Below are 19,537 nucleotides of genomic sequence, written 5' to 3'. Positions count from 1 at the left end.
AATTACATATCTATGCAATCCAAATTTAGTGTTAAAATATGCATAGATAATAAGCATACAAAAATACATCAAAATATTAATGATATAAACAGTGAATTTTAATTTTCTTTTTTATATTTCTCTATTTTCTAAATTCTCTAAAATATTTTAATTCAATATATTTACCAATTTGTACATTCCTATTAATAATGCAATAAAAATTTTCTAGTATTAATAGTTCTGATACTTTGGATTAAAAAACTTGGAAAAAAAATAGGTTACTGTTTTATACCAAGCACTAACAGTTTACTATACTTCATAAAGAAAACACATGATAAATCCTTCAATCTTAAACATACTAGTCACTTCATTTGATATAGTAAATATTTCTAAATTTTATAATGAGACATAGTGCTATAATTTCTTTTTAAAAATTCCTAAAATTTATTTTCTTGTTACAAATCTAACATAAGAGAGAAACCCTGGAACTTGTATCTACATATTAGCATTAAAATGGAAAAAGACACTATTGTGATTAATATATCACCTTTGACACAGCTGTCATCATCCACATTGCTTGTTGAGGATAGGCCAGAAACACTTTGGCTATAATTTCCATCAAGACAACAAAAACTTCATCGTGAGAATGACAAATTCGGGAGATCAATTGTGAAAAGGCAGTCAAAAATTGATATGGAGCTAAGTGATTTGTGTGCTCTGTGATAACTTTGTTTATCTTAGCTAAATCATTTCTCATTTGTACACGATCAGAGCGGCCAGCTGGAAAAAGAAATCAAAGTTAAAAATACCAGTAAAAAATAAAACAGTATATCAATTTCACAGCAAAAAATTTTTGTCTTAAAAACAGCTTTAAGATATATGTTATTCCCATGTCCAAAGCTAGATCACTTGCCAATTTGTGAAAAGATACTTTTCTCTGTCCAGGTAGGAAAAAATATTTAAGTCCACTGAAAAACTCAAGGCCCGTTTCTTTTTTAAATTTTTTAAACAGACTTTATTTATTTATTTATTTAACATCTTTATTGGAGTATAATTGCTTTACAACAGCGTGTTAGTTTCTGCTGTATAACAAAGTGAATCAGCTATACATATACATATATTTTCACTAGAAGCAAACAGAACAAGCCACAGTCCATTGTAATTTTTAAGGTAAATTATTTGGCTTAAACTAATATTTTTCAAAATGTGTTAGGTTTACCAAGGAACGAACAGATTTACACTTGCAGGCCCTGCAACTCCAACTACTTAAAAAAGTCTATGCTTAGTCTTTCTCCTCTTTTTTAACATTTGGTTTCTTGCTCTCACGTAAATTATAATTCTTCTCAGTTCCTTAAAAATTTTACCAAAAAAATTATACCTTTTTCCCATTCATATGCCTTAGCACCAAAATCAAGCCATAGTGATAACATTCGTGGCATTGATTGATAAATGAACTGATTTCCATACTGTAAAGACCTGCAATTACATAGAAAATATATTAACATAGTATTCTTTTTTACATTATATGAATTAAATATAAAGACTTAAACTACCACTTGAGAAATATATGGCCTCTGACAAAAATTTTTATAGTATCAGTATTTCTTCCTAGTACACATTATCTTTGACTCCTCTCTCCCCACTTTTTCCTTTCTTCATTCCTCACTAACCTCTGTATTATCAATACACTGACCAAAAATAATTCAAGTTTTGACCTGGTCAAACTCCTGTCAGTACTTCTTTTAAATTGTCCTTAGGACCTGTGCCTTTATTTGTATTCCATGATCATAAGCCTAGGTCAGGCCCAATCACTAGATTTCTGGGAAATTACAGTAACTTGGTCTCCCTAATTCCACATTTCTTCCCTTCAATAAATTCCAGGCTAACATTTCTGAAATTCTAGCTTCACCATACTCCCCCCCATTCGAAAAACAGCAATCACTTACCTATAGATTAAGACTATATGAATGACTCTGCTCGGGATTCAAATATATACAACCCTTTTTCTTTATAACTTTGCAATCTTAGTCTCTCACTATTCACTGCATACATCTTCCATCAAGTCCAATTTCCTCACCATCCTCTCAACAAACCACTCAACCCCATGTCTCTGCCAAATCTGTGAAAAGTTAGTACAGGCATACCTCGGAGATACTGCAGGTTTGGTACTGGACCACTGCGATAAAGCGAATATCACAATAAAGTGAGTCACACGGATTTTGGGGTTTCCCAATGCATATAAAGTCATGTTTACACTATACTGTAGTCTAATAAGTGTGCAATAGCATATGTCTAAAAAAAGGAATATACATACCTTAATTATAAAATACTTCATTGCTAAAAAATGCTAATCATCATCTGAGCCTTCAGCGAGTCCTAATCTGTTTGCTGGCGGAGGCTCTTGCCTCGATATTGGTGGCTGCTGACTGATCAGGGTTGGGGCTGCTGAAGGCTGGGTGGTTGTGGCGATTTCTTAAAATAAGACAACAATGAAGTTTGCTGCGCTGACTGACTCTTCCTTTCATGAACGATTTCTCTGTAGCGTGCAATGCTGTTTCATAGCATTGTACCCATAGGAAAACTTCTTTCAAAACTGCAGTCAATCCTCTCAAACCCTGCCACTGCTTTATCAACTAAGTTTAGGTAAGATTCTAAATCCTTCGTTGTCATTTCAACAATCTTCATAGCATCTTCACCAAGAGTAGATTCCATCTCAAGAAATCACTTTCTTTGCTCATCCATAAGAAGCAGCTCCTCATTCGTTTTATTGTGTTTTTATCGTGAGATTACAGCAATTTAGTCACATCTTCAGATTCCACTCCTAATTCTAGTTCTCTTGGCTACTTTCACCACATCTGCAGTTCCTTCCTCCACAGTGGTCTTGAACCTCTCAAAGTCATTCATGAGGACTGTAATCAACTTCACACAAATTCCTGTTAATGTTGATATTTTCACATCCTCCCATGAATCACAAATATTCTTAATGGCATCTAGAATGGTGAACCCTTTCCAGAAGGTTTTCAATTTACTTTGCTCAGATCCTTCAGAGGAATCACTATTTATGGCAGTTATTACAATACGAAATGTATTTCTTTTTTAAAAAATTTACTTTCATTATTTATTTATGTTATTTAGGTTAACATTGGTTTATAACGTTATAAAAGTTTCATGTGTACATTACATTTCTACTTCTATATACCTTATAGCATGCTCACCACCAAAAATTTAGTTCCCATCCATCACCATACGGTTGATCCCCTTTACCCATTTCACTCTCCCCTTCCCCTCTGTAACCACTACTCTGTATCTACCTGTTTGTTTTTATTTGGTTTGTTTTGTTCATTTGTTTTGTTTTTGTGTGTCTTTGTTTTTTTATATTCCACACATGAGTGAAATCATACGGTGTTTGTCCTTCTCTGTTTGACTTATCTCACTTAGCATAATACCCTCAAAGTCCATCCATGTTGTCACAATGGCAAGATTTCATCTTCTTTTAAGGCTGAGTAGTATTCTACTGTATACATGTATACACCACAACTTCTTTGTCCACTCTTCTGTTGATGGGCACTTTGGTTGTTTCCATATCCTGGCTATTTTAATAATGCTGCGATGGACATAGGGGTGCACATACCTTTTCAAATTAGTGTTTTCATATTCTTTGGATAAATACCCAGAAGTGGAATAGCTGGATCATATGCTAGTTCTATTCTTAAATTTTTGAGGAATCTCCATACTGTTTCCACAGTGGCTGCACCAATTTACATTCCCACCAACAGTGTAGGAGGGTTCCCTTTTCTTTACATCCTCTAACACTTGTTATTTCTCTTGCCTTTTTGATAATTGTCATTCTAACAGGAGTGAGATGATATCTCATTGTGGTTTTGTTTTACATTTCCCTAATAATTAATGATGTTGAACATCTTTTCATGGGTCTGTTGGCCATCTGAATGTCTTCTTTGGAAAAATGTCTATTCAGCTCCTCTGCCCACTTTTTAATTGGGTTGGTTTTTGTTGTTGTTGTGTGAATTCTCATTTATTTTGGACATTAACCCCTTATTGGATATACCGTTTGCAAATATCTTCTCCCATTTGGTAGGCTGTCTTTTCATTTTGTTGATGGTTTCCTTTGTTGTGCAGAAATGTTTTAGTTTGATGTAGTCCCATTTGTTTATTTTTGCTTTGGTTTCCCTTGCCTAAGGAGTCATATCTAGAGCGATATTACTGAGGTGGATGTCAAAGACTGTACTGCCTAGGTTTTCTTCTAGGAGGTTTGTGGTTTCAGGTCTTACATTCAAGTCTTTAATCCATTTTGAGTTGATTTTTGTGTATGGTATGAGATAGTGGTCTAGTTTCTTTTTTTTTTTGCATGTGGATGTCCAATTTCCTAACATCATTTATTGAAGAGACTATCCTTTCTCCACTGTATATTCTTTGCTGCTTTGTTGAATATTAGTTGTCCATAGAAGCCTGGGTGTTTTGCTGGGCTCTCAATTCTGTTCCACTGATCTATGTATCTATTTTCTGCCAGTACCATGCTATTTTGATTACCACAGCTTTGTAATATAGTTTGAAATCAGGGTGTGTGATACTTCCACCTTTGTTCTTTTTTCTTAGGTTTGCTTTGCCTATTTGGGGTCCTATGTGGTTCCATATAAGAATTTTTTGTTGTATTTCTGTGAAAAATGTCCTTGGGATTTTGATAGGAATTGCATTGAATCTGTAGGTTGCTTTAGGTATGGGCATTTTAACTATGTTAATTCTTCCAGTCCATGAGCATGGAATATCTTTCCATTTATTTGTGTCTTTTTCAATTTCTTTCAGCAATTTCTTATAGTTTTCAGTGTACAGGTCTTTCACCTCCTTGGTTAAATTCACTGCTAGGTATTTTATTCTTATTATTGCAATTGTAAATGGGATTGTTTTATTAATTTCTGTTTCTGCTAGCTCACTGCTAGCATGTATAATAGAAATGCAACAGATTTTTGTATACTGATTTTGTATCCTGCAACTTTACTGCATTTGTTTATTATTTCTAATAGTTTTTTAGGGTATTCTTTAGGCTTTTCTATATAAAAAATCATGTCATCCACAAATAGTGACAATTTTACTTCTTCCTTTACAATTTAGATGCCTTTTATTTCTTTTTCTTGCCTATTTGCTCTGACTACGGCTTCCAATACTATGTTGAATAAGAGTGGTGAGAGGGGGCATCCTTGTCTTGTTCCTGATTTTAAAGGGATAGCTTTCAGTTTTTCATGGTTGACTATGATGTTACCTGTGGGTTTGACATACATGGCCTTTACTAATTTGTGGTATATTTCTACTATACCCACTTTATTGATACTTTTTATCAAAAATGGATATTGAATCTTCTCAAATGCTTTTTCTACATCTACTGAGATGATCATATGGTTTTTATCCTTCATTTTGTTAATGTGGTGTACCATGTTGGTTGCTTTGTGTATGTTGAATCATCCCTACATCCCTGGAATAAATCCCACTGATCGTGGTGTATGATCCTTTTAATGCACTGTAGCAGCTGGTTTGCTAATATTTTATTGAAGATTTTGGTGTCTATGTTCATCAGAGATATTGGCCTATAATTTTCTTTTTTGTGTGTTGTCTTTGTCTGGTTTTGGTATCAGGGTGATGTTGGCCTCATAAAATGAGTTAGGAAGCGTTCCTTCCTCTTCAATTTTTTGGCAGACTTTGAGCCTTAAATCTTCTTTGAATGTTTGGTAGAATGCACTGTGAAGCTGTCTGGTCCTTCTATTTCTTCATGATTCAGTCTTGGAAGGGTGTATGCTTCTAAGAATTTGTCCATTTCTTCTAGGTTGTCCAATTTGTTCATAATATTCTTCATAATATTCTCTTACAATCCTTTGTTTTTCTGTGGTATCCGTTGTTATTTCTCCTCTTTTATTTCTGATTTTATTTATCAGACCCTTCTCTCTTTTTTGTTGGTGAGTCTAGATAAAGGTTTGTCAATTTTGTTTATCTTTTTAGAGATCCAGCTCTTATTTTCACTGATCTTGTCTACTGTCTTTCTAGTCTCTATTTCATTTATTTCCACTCTGATTGTTATTATTTCCTTCCTTCAATGGACTTTGGGCATCATTTGTTCTTCTTTTTCTAGTTCCTTTAGGTGTAAGGTTAGATTGTTTATTTGAGATTTTTCCTGTTTCTTGAGGTAGGCCTGTATTGCTATAAAGTTCCCTCTTAGTACTGCTTTTGCTGCATCCCATAGATTTTTTTGGTATGTCATATTTTCATTTTCATTTGTCTTCAGGTAACTTTTAATTTCTTCTTTGATTTCTTTGTTGACCCAATAGCTCTTCAGTAGCATGCTGTTCAGTCTCCATATGCTTGTCATTTTTCTACCTTTCTTCTTGTAGTTGACTTCTAGTTTCATACCACTGTGATTGGGAAAGATGCTTGATATGATTTCAATCTTTTTAAATTTATTGAGATTTGTTCTGTGGCTAATGGTCTGTCCTTTAGAAAGTTCCATGTGCACTTGAGAAGAATATGTATTCTACTGCATTTGAATGTAATGTTCTGTATAGGTCTATGAAATCCATCTGGTTCTGCTGTTTCCTTGAATTTCTCTCCAGATGATCTATCCACTGACACAAGTGGGATGTTAAAGTCCCCTACTATTACTGTGTTGCTGTCAATTTCCATTTTCTTGGAAATTCCTTCCCTTTGAGCCTATGTTTGTCTTTAGAGCTGAGCTCCCTGGAGGCAGCATATAGTTGGGTCTTGTTTTTTTAACCCATCCAACCACTTTGTGTCTTTTGGTTGGTGAATGCAATCCATTTACATTTTAGGTGACAGATGAGGACTTAGCACTGCCAGTTTAGCTTTTGTTTTCTGGTTGCTCTATATATCCACTGTTGTTTTATTTTTTTCCTTGTGTTTCTGTCTGCCATTTTGGTTTGGAGGTTTTCTGTTTTTCATACTTTCCTCTTTTTTTATGTTTCATGTCTCTACTCTAGATTTATGTTTTGTGGTTACCATGGGGTTTGTATGAAACCTCTCATAGATAAAATAGTCCTTTTTCTGCTGATAGGATCTTATCTTCATTTACCTATGTAGGTTCCATCCTTTTCCTCTTCCCCTTTTATATTTTTGTTGTCTCAAATTATCCCTTTTTATGTTGTGAGTTTGTTACTGAATTGAAGCAGCTATATTTGTTTTTTCAACACTTTCCCCCTTTAACCTTTATGCTATAACAAAGTGTTTAAAAACCTATTGTGATAAAGACTTGCAACTTTTGATTCTGTCTACTTATCACCTTACTCAAAGTTTTGTGTACTTTTTGCCATTTTGTTTCTGGTAGAAAAGCTCATTTCAACATTTCTTGTAAGGCAGGTCTAATGTTGATTAACTCTCTTGGCTTTTGTTTGTCTGGGAAAGTCTTTATTTCTCCTTCATATCTGAATGATAACTTTGCTGGATAGAGTATTCTTGAGTGATGACTTTTACCTTTCAGTATTTTGAGAATGTCACTCCACTTCCTCCTGGTCTGTAGTTTCTGCTGAGAAATCTGATGGCCCAATGAGGTAGCTTTGTGGGTTATCATCCCTTTTTCCTTAGCTGCCTTTAAAATTCTTTCTTTGTCATTGACTTTTGACAATTTTAATACAATCTGTCTTAGAGAAGGTAATTAGGTGTTCTCTTGGCTTCATGAACTTGTATACCCAGTTTCTTCTCCAGGTTTGGGAAGTTCTCAGCTATTATTTCTTTAAATAAATGCTTTGCTCCCTTCTCCCTCTCTTCTCTTCTGGGATACTCATTACCCTAACGTTGCCCTTCCTAAAAGACTTGGATAGCTCTCTAGAATTTCCTCATTTTTAAAATATCTTCTCTTTCCTGTCCTACTTGTACCATTTCAAGCTTGCTAATTCTCTCTTCCATATGGTCTGCTCTATTTCCAAAGCTTTTAAATGCACTCTTCATGTCATTTATTGAGGTCTTCAACTCGAGAATTTCTGTTTGGTTCTTTTTTAGAGTTTCACTCTCTTAGTTAAGTACTCCTTCTGTTCATTAATTTTATTCCTGAGCTCACTGAACTGCCTTTCTAAGTTTTCTTGCAGCTCACTGGGTTTCTTCATGACAGCTATATTGAATTCTCTATCAAATCGCAATATTCTGTATCTTTAAGTTTGGTTTCTGGAAAATCATCATTTGCTTTTTGTGGTACACTGTCACTGTGGTTCTTCATGGTGCTAGATGAGTTGTTCCTCTGTCGGTACATTTGAAGTAGGGACAGGTTAGAGATTAGAGGCCTTTCTTTTGTTTTCCAGTAGGTGGCACTATAGCATAGGTTTTTGGTTTCTTTTACCTGAGGCGCCTCTGGCTCTATTTGAGAGTCTGCCCTTTCCACCTTCCACCTCATCTGTTAGAGGTGCGACTCCCTGCCCTCATTATTGCACCTTGTGCCTCTGGAGTCGTTGGTACCTTCCTTCTCCCACTGTCACTGGTGTTGCTGCTTGGTGCATCTAGATGGTAGGCTCTGCCATCTCATCTGGGCTCCCATGAATTGCAGGCTCCACTGCCATGGGGGGAGGGGAATGAGGAGAGTTGGGAGGGGAGCTGAGGTTGCGTGGGTGCCTCTGCTGTGTCTGGTATTGTAAGGTTCGTGGGGCTCTGCCACAATGGACCTGGAGTTGTTGGCGCCTCAGCAGCTGGAGGGACAGGGTCTCAGGCCCCACTGCCACTGTTTCCCAGTTACCCGTGACCACAGGAGCTGCTGGGGCCAGGAGGCTGGAATCATGTGTACCTCCCTCCTCTGCTACTATCGGGTTCTCTGGGGCTGCAGACTCAGTTGCTGTGGCTGGAGGGCTGGGTTTTGCAGGCACCACCTCTGCTGTTCTCTTGCTTTCACCTCCTCTATGTGTTTCAGTCCACCCACCTTTAGATGTACCAATATGTGGATTCTCCAGTGTGCTGGTGTGTTGAGCGGAAGTACCTTTGTTGTACTTGGATGTTTTACTGGTTGTAGACTGATGGGGTGAGACAAAGGTAGCTTTTCACTCTGCCATATTGCTGACGTCACTCCAATCACAAAATGTATTTCTTAAACAATAAAACTTGAAAGTTGAAATTGCTCCTTGATTCATGGGCTGCAGAACGGATGCTGTGTTAGCAGGCATGAAAACAACATTAATCTCACTATACATCTCTATCAGAGTTCTTGGGTGACCAAGTGCATTGTCAATGAGCACTGACATTTTGAAAGGAATCTTTGTTTCTGAGCAGTAGGTCTCAACCGTGCGCTTAAAATATGTAGTAAAACATGTTGTAAACAGATGTGGTGTCATACAGGCTTTGTGGTTCCATTTACAGAGCATAGGCAAAATAGACTTAGCATAAATCTTAGGGCTCTAGGATTTTCAGAGTAGTAAGTGAGCACTGGCTTCAACTTAAAGTCACTAGCTGCATTAGCCCCTAGTAAGAGAGTCAGCCTGTCCTTTGAAGCTTTGAAGCCAGGCATTGACTTCTCCTCTAGCCATGAAAGATGGCATCTTCTTCCAATATAAGGCTGTTTTGTCTACATCGAAATTCTGTTGTTTAGTGTAGCCACCATTAATGATCTTAGCTAGATCTTCTGGATAACTTGCTGCAGCTTCTACATCAGCATTTGTTGCTTCACCTTGCACTTTTCTGTTATGGAGATGGTTTCTTTCCCTAAACCTCATGAACCAATGTCTGCTAGCTTCAGGCTTTTCTTCTGCAGCTTTCTCACCTCTTTCAGCCTTCTTAGAATTGAGGCAAGTTTGGGCCTTGCTCTGGATTAGGCTTTGGAAATATGGTGTCCAATTTGATCTCTGTAAACTACTAAAATTTTCTCCATATCAGCAATAAAGCTGTTTCACCTTCTTATTATTCATGTGTTCACTGGAGTAGCACTTTTAATTTCCTTCAAGAACTTTTCCTTTGCATTCACAGGCACAAGAGGCCTAGCTTTTGGCCTGTCTCAGCTTTTGACATGGCTTCCTCACTAAGCTTAATCATCTCTAGCTTCTGATTTAAAGTGAGAGATATGTGACTCTTCCTTTCACTTGAACACTTAGAGGCCATTGTAGGGTTATTGATTGGCCGAATTTCAACATTGTTGTCTCAGGAAATAGGGAGGCCCAAGGAGAAGAAAAGAGATGGTGGAATGGCCAGTTGATGGAGCAGTCAGAACACACACAGCATTTATGGAATAAGTTCGCTGTCTTGTATGGGTGCAGTTCACGGTGCCCCAGAACAACTACAATAGTTAACATCAAAGATCACTGACCACAGATCACCATAACAAACACAATAATAATGAAAAAGTTTGAAATATTGCAAGAATTACCAAAATGTGAGTATACAGAGACCTGAAGTGAATAAATGCTGTTGGAAAAATGGAACTGACAGACTTGCTCAACACAGGGTTGCCACAAAACTTCAATTTGTAAAAAACACAGTATCTGGGGCCTTTCCTGGTGGCGCAGTGGTTGAGAATCTGCCTGCCAATGCAGGGGACATGGGTTCGGGCCCTGGCCTGGGAGGATCCCGCGTGCCGCGGAGCGGCTGGGCCCGTGAGCCACAATTACTGAGCCTGCGTGTCTGGAGCCTGTGCTCCGCAGCAAGAGAGGCCGCAATGGTGGGAGGCCTGTGCACCGTGATGAGGAGTGGCCCCCGCTTGCCACAACTAGAGAAAGCCCTCGCACAGAAACGAAGACCCAACACAGCCATAAATAAATAAATAAATAAATAAATAATTAAAAAAAAACAAACACACAGTATCTGTGAAGCTCAATAAAATGAGATATGCCTGTAATGTCCTTTCTTTCTTGAATTTAATTACCTTTTAAATCCTACCTTTTTCACGAGGCCTACCAAACTTCTGTAGCAATGCAGTGCAAAGAGATACTTTTGATATCATGAAGCCAGTGGTTTGAGTTTTGACTTCAGATTTGCCCCAAATCCATGACTCCTCCTGGACTTGTTTGGTTCATTTTTGGTATCTTGCTAATATCAAAAAGATATTTCTAATATTTATACCACTTATTTTGATATTTGATCACATTCTACTATGTACCATTATTTAAATATCTTGTGTGCTAAGGTTTCTCTATCCAATTGGACTGTAGCTCCTTGAGGGCAAACACTAATGCTTAATTAGTAATAACACAGTAATTCAATGACTCAGGGGAAAAGTATCGATAGCTGAGCTTATTTACTCCTTTAAGCATCCATATGTTTTATTTTAACTACTATGGATAAAACATATTCTAAAATAGTCTTACTTTCTTAAACTGTACTTCTAAAAATCTCATACTATACCTAATAGTTTTATGCATATCAAGGACTCCAAATAACTCGTTTTAGAAGAAATATATTAAATAAATTCTGTATACCAATGCATATGATATATGCCAAGACTAAAGAGCAAATGAGAGGTATTATTCATTTTAGAAAAGAAAAATGCATTTAATAACTCTCCTCGGCTTACGCTTCCATTTCAAAATGCCAATATGCCAGGAATTCTTCCTCAATAACAAGTCATTAATAATCAATAATAAATTAAATTAGGTTTGGATTTTATAAAACTTGAATTCCAGGGAGTTCCCTGGTGGCCTACAGGTTAAGATTCCGGGCTTTCACTGCCATGGCCCAGGTTCAATCCCTGGTTGGGGAATGGAGATCCCACAAGCCACATGGCATGGCCAAAAAACAAACAAACAAATAAGCAAGCAAACAAAAACTGAATTCCATTTTGGGAAGAAAGTCTTGGCCAAATCTTGCAATCCTAACACTGCTGATGAACAAAAATATATTGCTTTGATTCCTGAAAATATTGAACTGAGAAGTCAAAATACCTGATAATAGGCAACTTTAAATAAATTTATTACTATGAAGTAAGTTATTCATCAGTGTAAAGCAATGGTCCATGAGTATGACAAGAAAACGAGTGGAACGTTATTATTACTTCTTAGGAATTAATAATTTGTGATAATATAAACAGTAGGCATGAGACAATATACTATTTGACTATAATACACTAATATATGAAATTAAGTTACATTTTACCTGTTACCTAGTTTAAGTGCTAAGCTCTTTCTACAAGTCTAATGTCAAAACCGTGGGCTGGAAGGAAACATTCCACAGGCAATTAAATACAACCATTAACTGTACTAGATTTAGCGTCTTCTGGAATTCTAGGGAAGGGGACCCAGAGGATGAGGGTCCAGAATGGGAAGGACACTTAATTTTCATTGTATATTCCTGGTACTACTGAATTTTAAAAAACATGCATATATTACTTATTCCATTAAAATAGTTATTATTTAAAGGGAAGGAAAAAATTGTACAAAGAAAAAATTTATATCACATCTAAGGTGATAATCATAAAGCAGAAAACATCCTACATATGCTAAGATCTGTGATAATAGTTCAATATCAACAGAGTCACCTTGATATATTTAATCAGCAAACATGCAGTTCTCACTCTCACCTTCCAAAGTGAAGAACTATATACCGAATGAGATCACCCTGCTTTTCCATTTTGTTGTCTGTGACCATGGGCATCAATTTGTCATAGTACTTGGCAAGGTAGAAATGCCCATCCTCCCACTCTGGCAGGAACAAGGTCACATCCTGTAAAAGATAACAGAGAATACCCACTTAATAAAACCCCCCACTATATTGGGAAGTAAAGTATGAATAGATAATTAGGGATCAAAAGTATGAGACCGACATCTAGGCAGAGCAAAGTCAAAGGCAGACTGACTCTGGTGTAAATAAGGAATAGCTACTTTCTTACAAAGGTTTTCTCAGGATAGCTGGTGGGTTCTGGTGGGTTGCCCGCTGATCAACATGTCATGATAATTCGCTATACAGGGAAAAAAACTCCACTTACATTGCCACTTTATATGATACATCAAAATAATTTTCAGATGGATTAAGGTATTTCATGTATGTGTGTGCAGGTATATGTTTATTGTTTTAAAAAAAAACCTCAGAGAAAGAAGAGTATCAAATCTCTGAAGAGGACAGGACTTTAAAGGCATTCAAATATGGTTTAAGAAAGAAATCACATATCTTATTTTTCTCTAAGATCTATAAGATATTGCCCTCTCTCTCAACTCCTTTATAATCAGGCTTCTGAAAAGAATTCTCCAACTCATAGTCATTCCTCAAACTATTTCTTTTTGGTTCAGTAGACACCACTCCACTAAAGTAGCAACTTAAACAGACATACTTTCCAATTCTGATCTCACGTGAGTGAGCTCTCTTCAGCATGTTTCTGTTGTCCGTGCCATTTCTTCTTTGAATCACTTTCTTCCCTTTGCTTCTGTGAGGCCACAATCTTCCAAGTTTTCTCCTACCTTTCTGGCCACTCCTACTCAGTCGCCTTTGTCATTTCCTTTCCCTTTCCCTTATATTTGTATATTGTGTGTGGTTTATTAATTTTTAATTATATTATTTGAAATGTGATGGAAAATACATAGAACAGCTGAGTAAAAAAAATTTTTTTAAATAAAGCTCTACTCTTAATTCAAGCAAATTTGAGAACACAGTTTAGACCAGGAACCTTAAAATGAGATCTTAAGTTTCCTCCATATCTAATCCTAAAACCTTACAGATACAAACCTGCTTGTGGGTAGAGGACAGAATGACATGATTAGATGTATGGAACAGATGCTAGATTCATGTGCCTAAAACCGGCCACAGGGACGAGGCTCCCAGTGTGCTTTTCCCATCTAGTCACAGGAGAAGCAAAGGGAATGAAGGAAAATACTAATTAAGATTGCTCTAAAAAGATATTTTCAATCTGGTTTCATCATCTATCTCCCTTCCTTTCCTTTCTTCCTCCCTCCCTCCCTCCCTCCTTCCTTCCTGGTTTAAGTTAAAACTTTATTTTGGAAAATAAAATTTACATACAGAAAGATAAATCTTATACACAAAGCTTGCTCAATTATCACAAAGTGATCACACCTACATAAGAACTCCAGAAACACGAGCCTCCCACTTTGCCCTCCAAAACACTACTCCCTTCGTTTTCCTCCCAAATAACCACTACTACAGATTAAATATTTGTGTGTTGTCCCCCCTCCCCCCTCGCCCAATTCATATGTTGAAGCCTAATCCCCAATGTGATGGTATGTGGAGGTGGGGCCTTTGGGAGGTGATTAGGTCACAAGTGTGGAACCCTCATGAATAAGATTAGTGCCCTTATAAAAGAGGCCCCAGGGACCTCCCTTGCCTCTTCTGCCATGTGAGATTATAAGGAGAAGATGGCTGTCTATGTAAGCAGGCCCTCACCAGACTGAATCTGCTAGCACCTTAATTCTGGACTTCCCAGCCTCCAGAACTGTGAGAAATAAACGTTGCTTAAGCTACCCAGTATATGGTATGTTTATTATAGCAGTGCAAATGGACTAAAAACAACCACTATCTCCATTTCTGATACAATAATTTTGTTTTGCTCATTTCTGAACTTTATATAAATGGAATCATACTACATGTATGATTTTTTCATATGACTTTTTTTATTCAACATTAAGTTTGGGAGAACCATTCAAGTTGTTGGATGTAACTTTGGTTTGTTGGTTTTCATTGCTATACATACAGTATTCCATTATAGGGATATGTTATAATTCGTTTATCCATTCTATAATTGATTGACATTTCTACTTCCAGTTTAAAATCTACAAATAACGTTGGTATAAACATTTTTGTATATGTTCTATGGAGACGTGTTGAGCATTGGTAAAGTGGCTGTCACAGTATTATCACCTTTAGGAGAAAACACCAAACTGTTTTCCAAAATGATTGTAATAACTTATACTTCCAGCAGCACTGTATGAGCGTCTAAATGCTCTATAGCCTTGCTAACACTTGAAAATATCAATCTTTTAAATTTTAACCATTCTTGTAGGTATATAGTGTTAGCTCATAATACTTTTCTTTAAACTGAATGGCAGTTGATTTATAATATTGTATTAGTTTCATCATAATACTTTTTAAATTTGCATCTATTCCTGTCTACTACAGTGAACATATTTTCTTTTTGCTTTTTTTGGGTCATTTATATATATCCTTCTGTTAAGTCTTCTATTCAATTTTAAAATTGAGTTGTCTGTATTTTTCTTATTGACTTTTAAGAGTTCTTATTATATTCTGGATATAAGCCTCATCATTATGTATTGCAAATATCTTGTAATCTATCGCTTACCTTTACATTCTTTTTAAAAATATTTATTAAAAAATACATTTTTTTATTTTTTAAGTAAAAAATAAAAGCTGACGTACAATATCATGTTAGTTTCAGGTGTACTACATAATGATTTGACATTTGCATACACTATAAAATGATCACCATGATAAGTCTAGTAACCACCTGTCCCCAGCCATCCATTCTTATTTTATTATTTTGTATCTTCTATATTCTATGTTTTAAATTTTTTTTCAGTTCCTTTTCTAACTCCTTGAGATGGATTCTTAGCTTATTAATTTTGAGCCTTTATTTTCTTCTAACATATGTAAATAATATTTCAAATTCCCTGTAAGAATGGCTTTAGCTGAATCCAAGTTTTGCTATGTCATATTTTTATTATCATTCAGTTCAAAGTAATTTTAATTTCCATTAAGTTTTTTAACTTCCATTTAGTTTTTTAATTTCCATTGCAATTTTTTCTTTGACCCATGGGTTACTGAGAAGTATCTCTTTTCTAACACCATCTGTGTAAGGCTTAATACCTAGTAAGGAAGGTATACACTGTGTTTGTTCAAAAATTTTCAGGCCAGGCTGTGGTTAACTTTGGGAAGGAGGATGAAAGGGTGAGTTCTAGAGCATTAATAACATTCTACTTCTTGACATGGGTGGTGGTTTCATGACTATATTTATTTTGTGATAATTCCTCCAACTATATACTTACGTTATATTTTCACTAAAAAGTCAAAAAAGCTTCCTGGCTATTTTTATACATGTGCTCTTCCCATATGGACTTTAAAATAATTTTATCTATTTTCAAAAACAACAAAAAAAGTGAGTTTCTAACTGAAATTGCATTATACATTCACTTACCTTATATTTTTTCATAACTGCATTGCTTTCAAAGTTAGCTGTTTCTTCCATAAAACGGCCCACTAGTAGCATAGCTCGACCATGGATTAACATGTTCTTACTTTCGGTTGGGGTTTTATTTTCAGGAAAACATAACTCAACACCCTTCTGAAGAACAATTAGTGCCTGGTGAACATCACCCTGAAAGAAAAAAGGCAACAACAAGCCTTTTAATTTAAGAACATATTTCCATTTTCTGAAAAGCAAATAAAATTGTTAGAATTTAAAGTTCATAAGATATTTTATGTATAAATCTATTTGTAATTTCATGTTCACCTCTCATTTTCCTCCTATGAAAGTAAAATCCTAAAAAGGAATCATTGCTTCATTTCATATAGAACTCCTACATTCATTCATTCACTTGTTTTTTACAGTCAGTCAAAGTGCAGGGAACTGAAGATATATGTAGATGATTAGGGATAAACAAACATAAATATGTCAAAATCTCTGGCTTAAGAAAGTTCACAGTCAAGTGAGGAAATAAACTATAAAACAACAACACAATGTGCTAAGTGTTATTAACAGAAGAATATACATGCCTATTATGTAGGAAACAGAAGACAGTCTGCTAAATCTACCTGAAGATATAGGAAAATGGAGTTGACCAGTGGTCAGGCAAAGTAATCACATGAGGAAAATCTAAATTAGGTCTTAAAAAATGAGTAGAAATTTTCCTGGCAATGAATTCAGTGAAGGACACTCTTGGTAGAAGGAATAATAACTTTAATTGAGAAAAAGGCAAGTAGTCTGGTTTTAGCTGAAGATTAAAGGGTTTGTGAGATAAAGGGTTTGTGAAGACTAAAGGATTTGTGAAGACTAAAGGGTTTGTGACAACTGAACCTGAAGAGGTAGGCTGAGACTCGATGAGAAAGGGCCTTGTGTACTTTCTAGAGCTCTGACTTAATCCTAAAGCCATGAAGAATACTTTGAAGGATTTTAACTGGGGGAGTGACATGATTCAGTGTGCATTTTAGGAAGATGACAGACTGCAGTAATGAACACCAAGAAATGGTGAGACCTCAAAAAAAACTGTTAATATTGCCAGAGGGTGTAAATGCTAAGGGCATGAAGGAAAGCAGCAAAGATAAATAAGAGGGAGAGGATTCAAAAGATATTTCTACGGTCAATTTAGTCTCCAACTTGATGTGGAAAGTGAGGGAGAGGAAGAAGTTCAAGATGATGCCCAGATTACTGTCATAAATGAGAGGATGTGATAGAGTCCTACTCAGAAAAATAAGGAATATGGGAGGAGAAACAGACAGTGAATTTTACTGATGAATTGCATTTTAAGCATACTGAATTTAAGGTATTACAATACATACATGTTCTAGCACTAGCTCTGAAAATGACCTGACTAATGCAGGCTGAATTATTACCTTCATCTCCCATCCAGGAAACATCTCCTCCCCTGTCTTTTCTTAGCCACCATAAAAGTTGGTTTAATCACAGATGGCACCAACTCTAGTTGCTAACTGTCAATTTCAGAACATGCTATGCCTACTACTAATTCTAGACTGGTGGCAAGCATGAGGAGATATGAAAGTAAGAGTCCTTTAAATCTGCGGCATGAGTTTTTCAAGGAGTTTGTATATTTTAAAAGCCCCCTTCTTATAACTGTAGCTTTAATCTGAGGATTGCTGAGGACGTTTGTTCTGAAGCTAAGCCCTTTCTGACAGGCTAGATTAGAAGTGGATCTTAACGGCAACAGTGGCAAGTCTACACAAAACTAATTATCTGCCAAGAATGTAATAAGGACAGTGTTATGTTCACCTAAACATTTCTTGAGTGCACTCATGTATGTATATATATAGAGAGAAGGTAAAAACAAAGTAAAAATTGGTCATTTCCCTCAAGAAAAAAATGGAAGACAGATGAAAACAGAAAGAACTGCACTTTCAGTCTTGAAACGGGAAAATATTTGGGGACTTCAGGATAGAAGGAAGTTTCTTCCAGATGATGGTAGATAAATGATGCAGAAAGGTGACAGAAAAAGAAGGTTCTGAATTTAGATTAGGGATCTAATCTCTGTCATGCCTCTGTAGGAAGTACCTATGATGGAAATACATACGATGACGTCCCCTTGGCCATTACCTTGGACCACAGCCACTTTGCCCTTTCCACATACAGTTCAGCAAGTCGTGATTCTCCAGCATTAAGGAGAGCATTGTAGGCTGTCTGGTGGTGACCAGCCTTTCGAGCTACTCTGGCACTCTGTAGCCAGCATTCTCCAACCATTTCCTTGTAATCTGGTCTAAAGGAATGTGACAAAATGGTGGGGAAAGAGCATTTTTAAGTATATTCAACAGCTTAATTAAAATATCTCTTCCCAACATGGACCCTTCTCAATATATCTTTTCAAAGGAATCAAAGAATATTTATTTGTTAAAAAACTAATTTTAATTTTCTTAGAGTTCTCCATTGTTATCAATTACAAGCCTATGAAGACCTTACAATTGACTTATATCTGTACCTCCCCCAGATACGTTTTCAACATTAAAAAAATGATATATTGCACATAGAAGTAATATTTAAGTTCTAGGCTCATTTCAACTATATAGTGTAGACTTGACAATTGACAATAGAAAAATACAGATTCAGAGAGAAAATTAGGAAAGATAAATATTCCCAAGTAATATGCAAATATAATACTAAATTCACAATAACTGACATGCAAAAAAAAGTGTGTAAAACCTTTTGTTGAGGCTTAATAAAGCTCTCCGGAAAGCCAGTATGGGCTCCTTTGCTCTGTAGGAATTCTGGGTCATTTCCAGTCGAGCTACCCAATTTAGTGAATCTTCTTGAGCACTTTCACCTGGAGACTGGTGAAAAAGTGGTTTGACGCTATGCTCCAACTCACACAACATGTGCAATCTGAAGACAGATAGAGCCTATGTTAATATGTTATCATATTCAACCATATTAATCTGATATATAAAGCATGTACTTTAAATTAACCATGAAGAATATGAAATGTGCAGTTTTCTTTGGAAGAACTTTAACGAATATATATTCTTGGTATATAAACAGTAACATTTATAACTTTTCAAATTGGGTATAAACACTAATTTATGTTGATTTGAATAGTTAGCACTTTGCTATGATCCCTAGACCCCTCTAATTAAATTGGACAAGGGTATATAAAACTAAATTCAAATGTATGAAAGCCAGACTTTACCACCTGTATAAAGATGAAAGAAAATATAAATCAATGTAAATATTTGTATATATTGCTGGTGCTATTGTAAGAGGACCTGGCACAGTAGATGCCAGTAAAAAATTGTGAAATGAATGCAATTTTAATTGTTTTTTTTTTCCCTAAGGCTGATGGAAACATTTGTGATACATTCAAATTAGCTTTTTCCCATGTCTATAACCCAGTGTTCAAGCATGCAGTTGAGTAGCTACAGAACTGAATTAATCCCAGTGGTCCAATCTCTGGTTTCATTA

At 35.9% G+C, this 19,537-nt stretch overlaps 1 protein-coding gene across 4 annotated transcripts in view; it reads right to left on the bottom strand.

Annotated features, from left to right (window-relative positions):
- The window catches only part of ATR (ATR checkpoint kinase), a 103,800-nt gene that overhangs the window by 19,008 nt on the left and 65,255 nt on the right, over positions 1-19,537 (bottom strand). For all 4 annotated transcript variants that reach the window (XR_014245134.1, XR_014245135.1, XM_082393758.1 and 1 more), the window contains exons 33-38: positions 18,782-18,961; positions 18,182-18,341; positions 16,052-16,231; positions 12,476-12,618; positions 1,358-1,455; positions 527-759 (exon numbers count right to left, since the gene is read on the bottom strand). Coding sequence is in view for 2 of the 4 variants with exons in the window: in XM_082393758.1 (XP_082249884.1) it covers positions 527-759; positions 1,358-1,455; positions 12,476-12,618; positions 16,052-16,231; positions 18,182-18,341; positions 18,782-18,961 (994 nt within the window). In the remaining 2 variants the exon portion in view is untranslated. The remainder of the gene's footprint in view (positions 1-526; positions 760-1,357; positions 1,456-12,475; positions 12,619-16,051; positions 16,232-18,181; positions 18,342-18,781; positions 18,962-19,537) is intronic.

This window comes from Balaenoptera borealis, assembly GCF_965194805.1.
Source record: "Balaenoptera borealis genome assembly, chromosome: 5".
NCBI lineage: Eukaryota > Metazoa > Chordata > Mammalia > Artiodactyla > Balaenopteridae > Balaenoptera > Balaenoptera borealis.
Note: the sequence above shows the minus strand (reverse complement) of the source record. Positions and strands in the feature narration are given on the sequence as shown.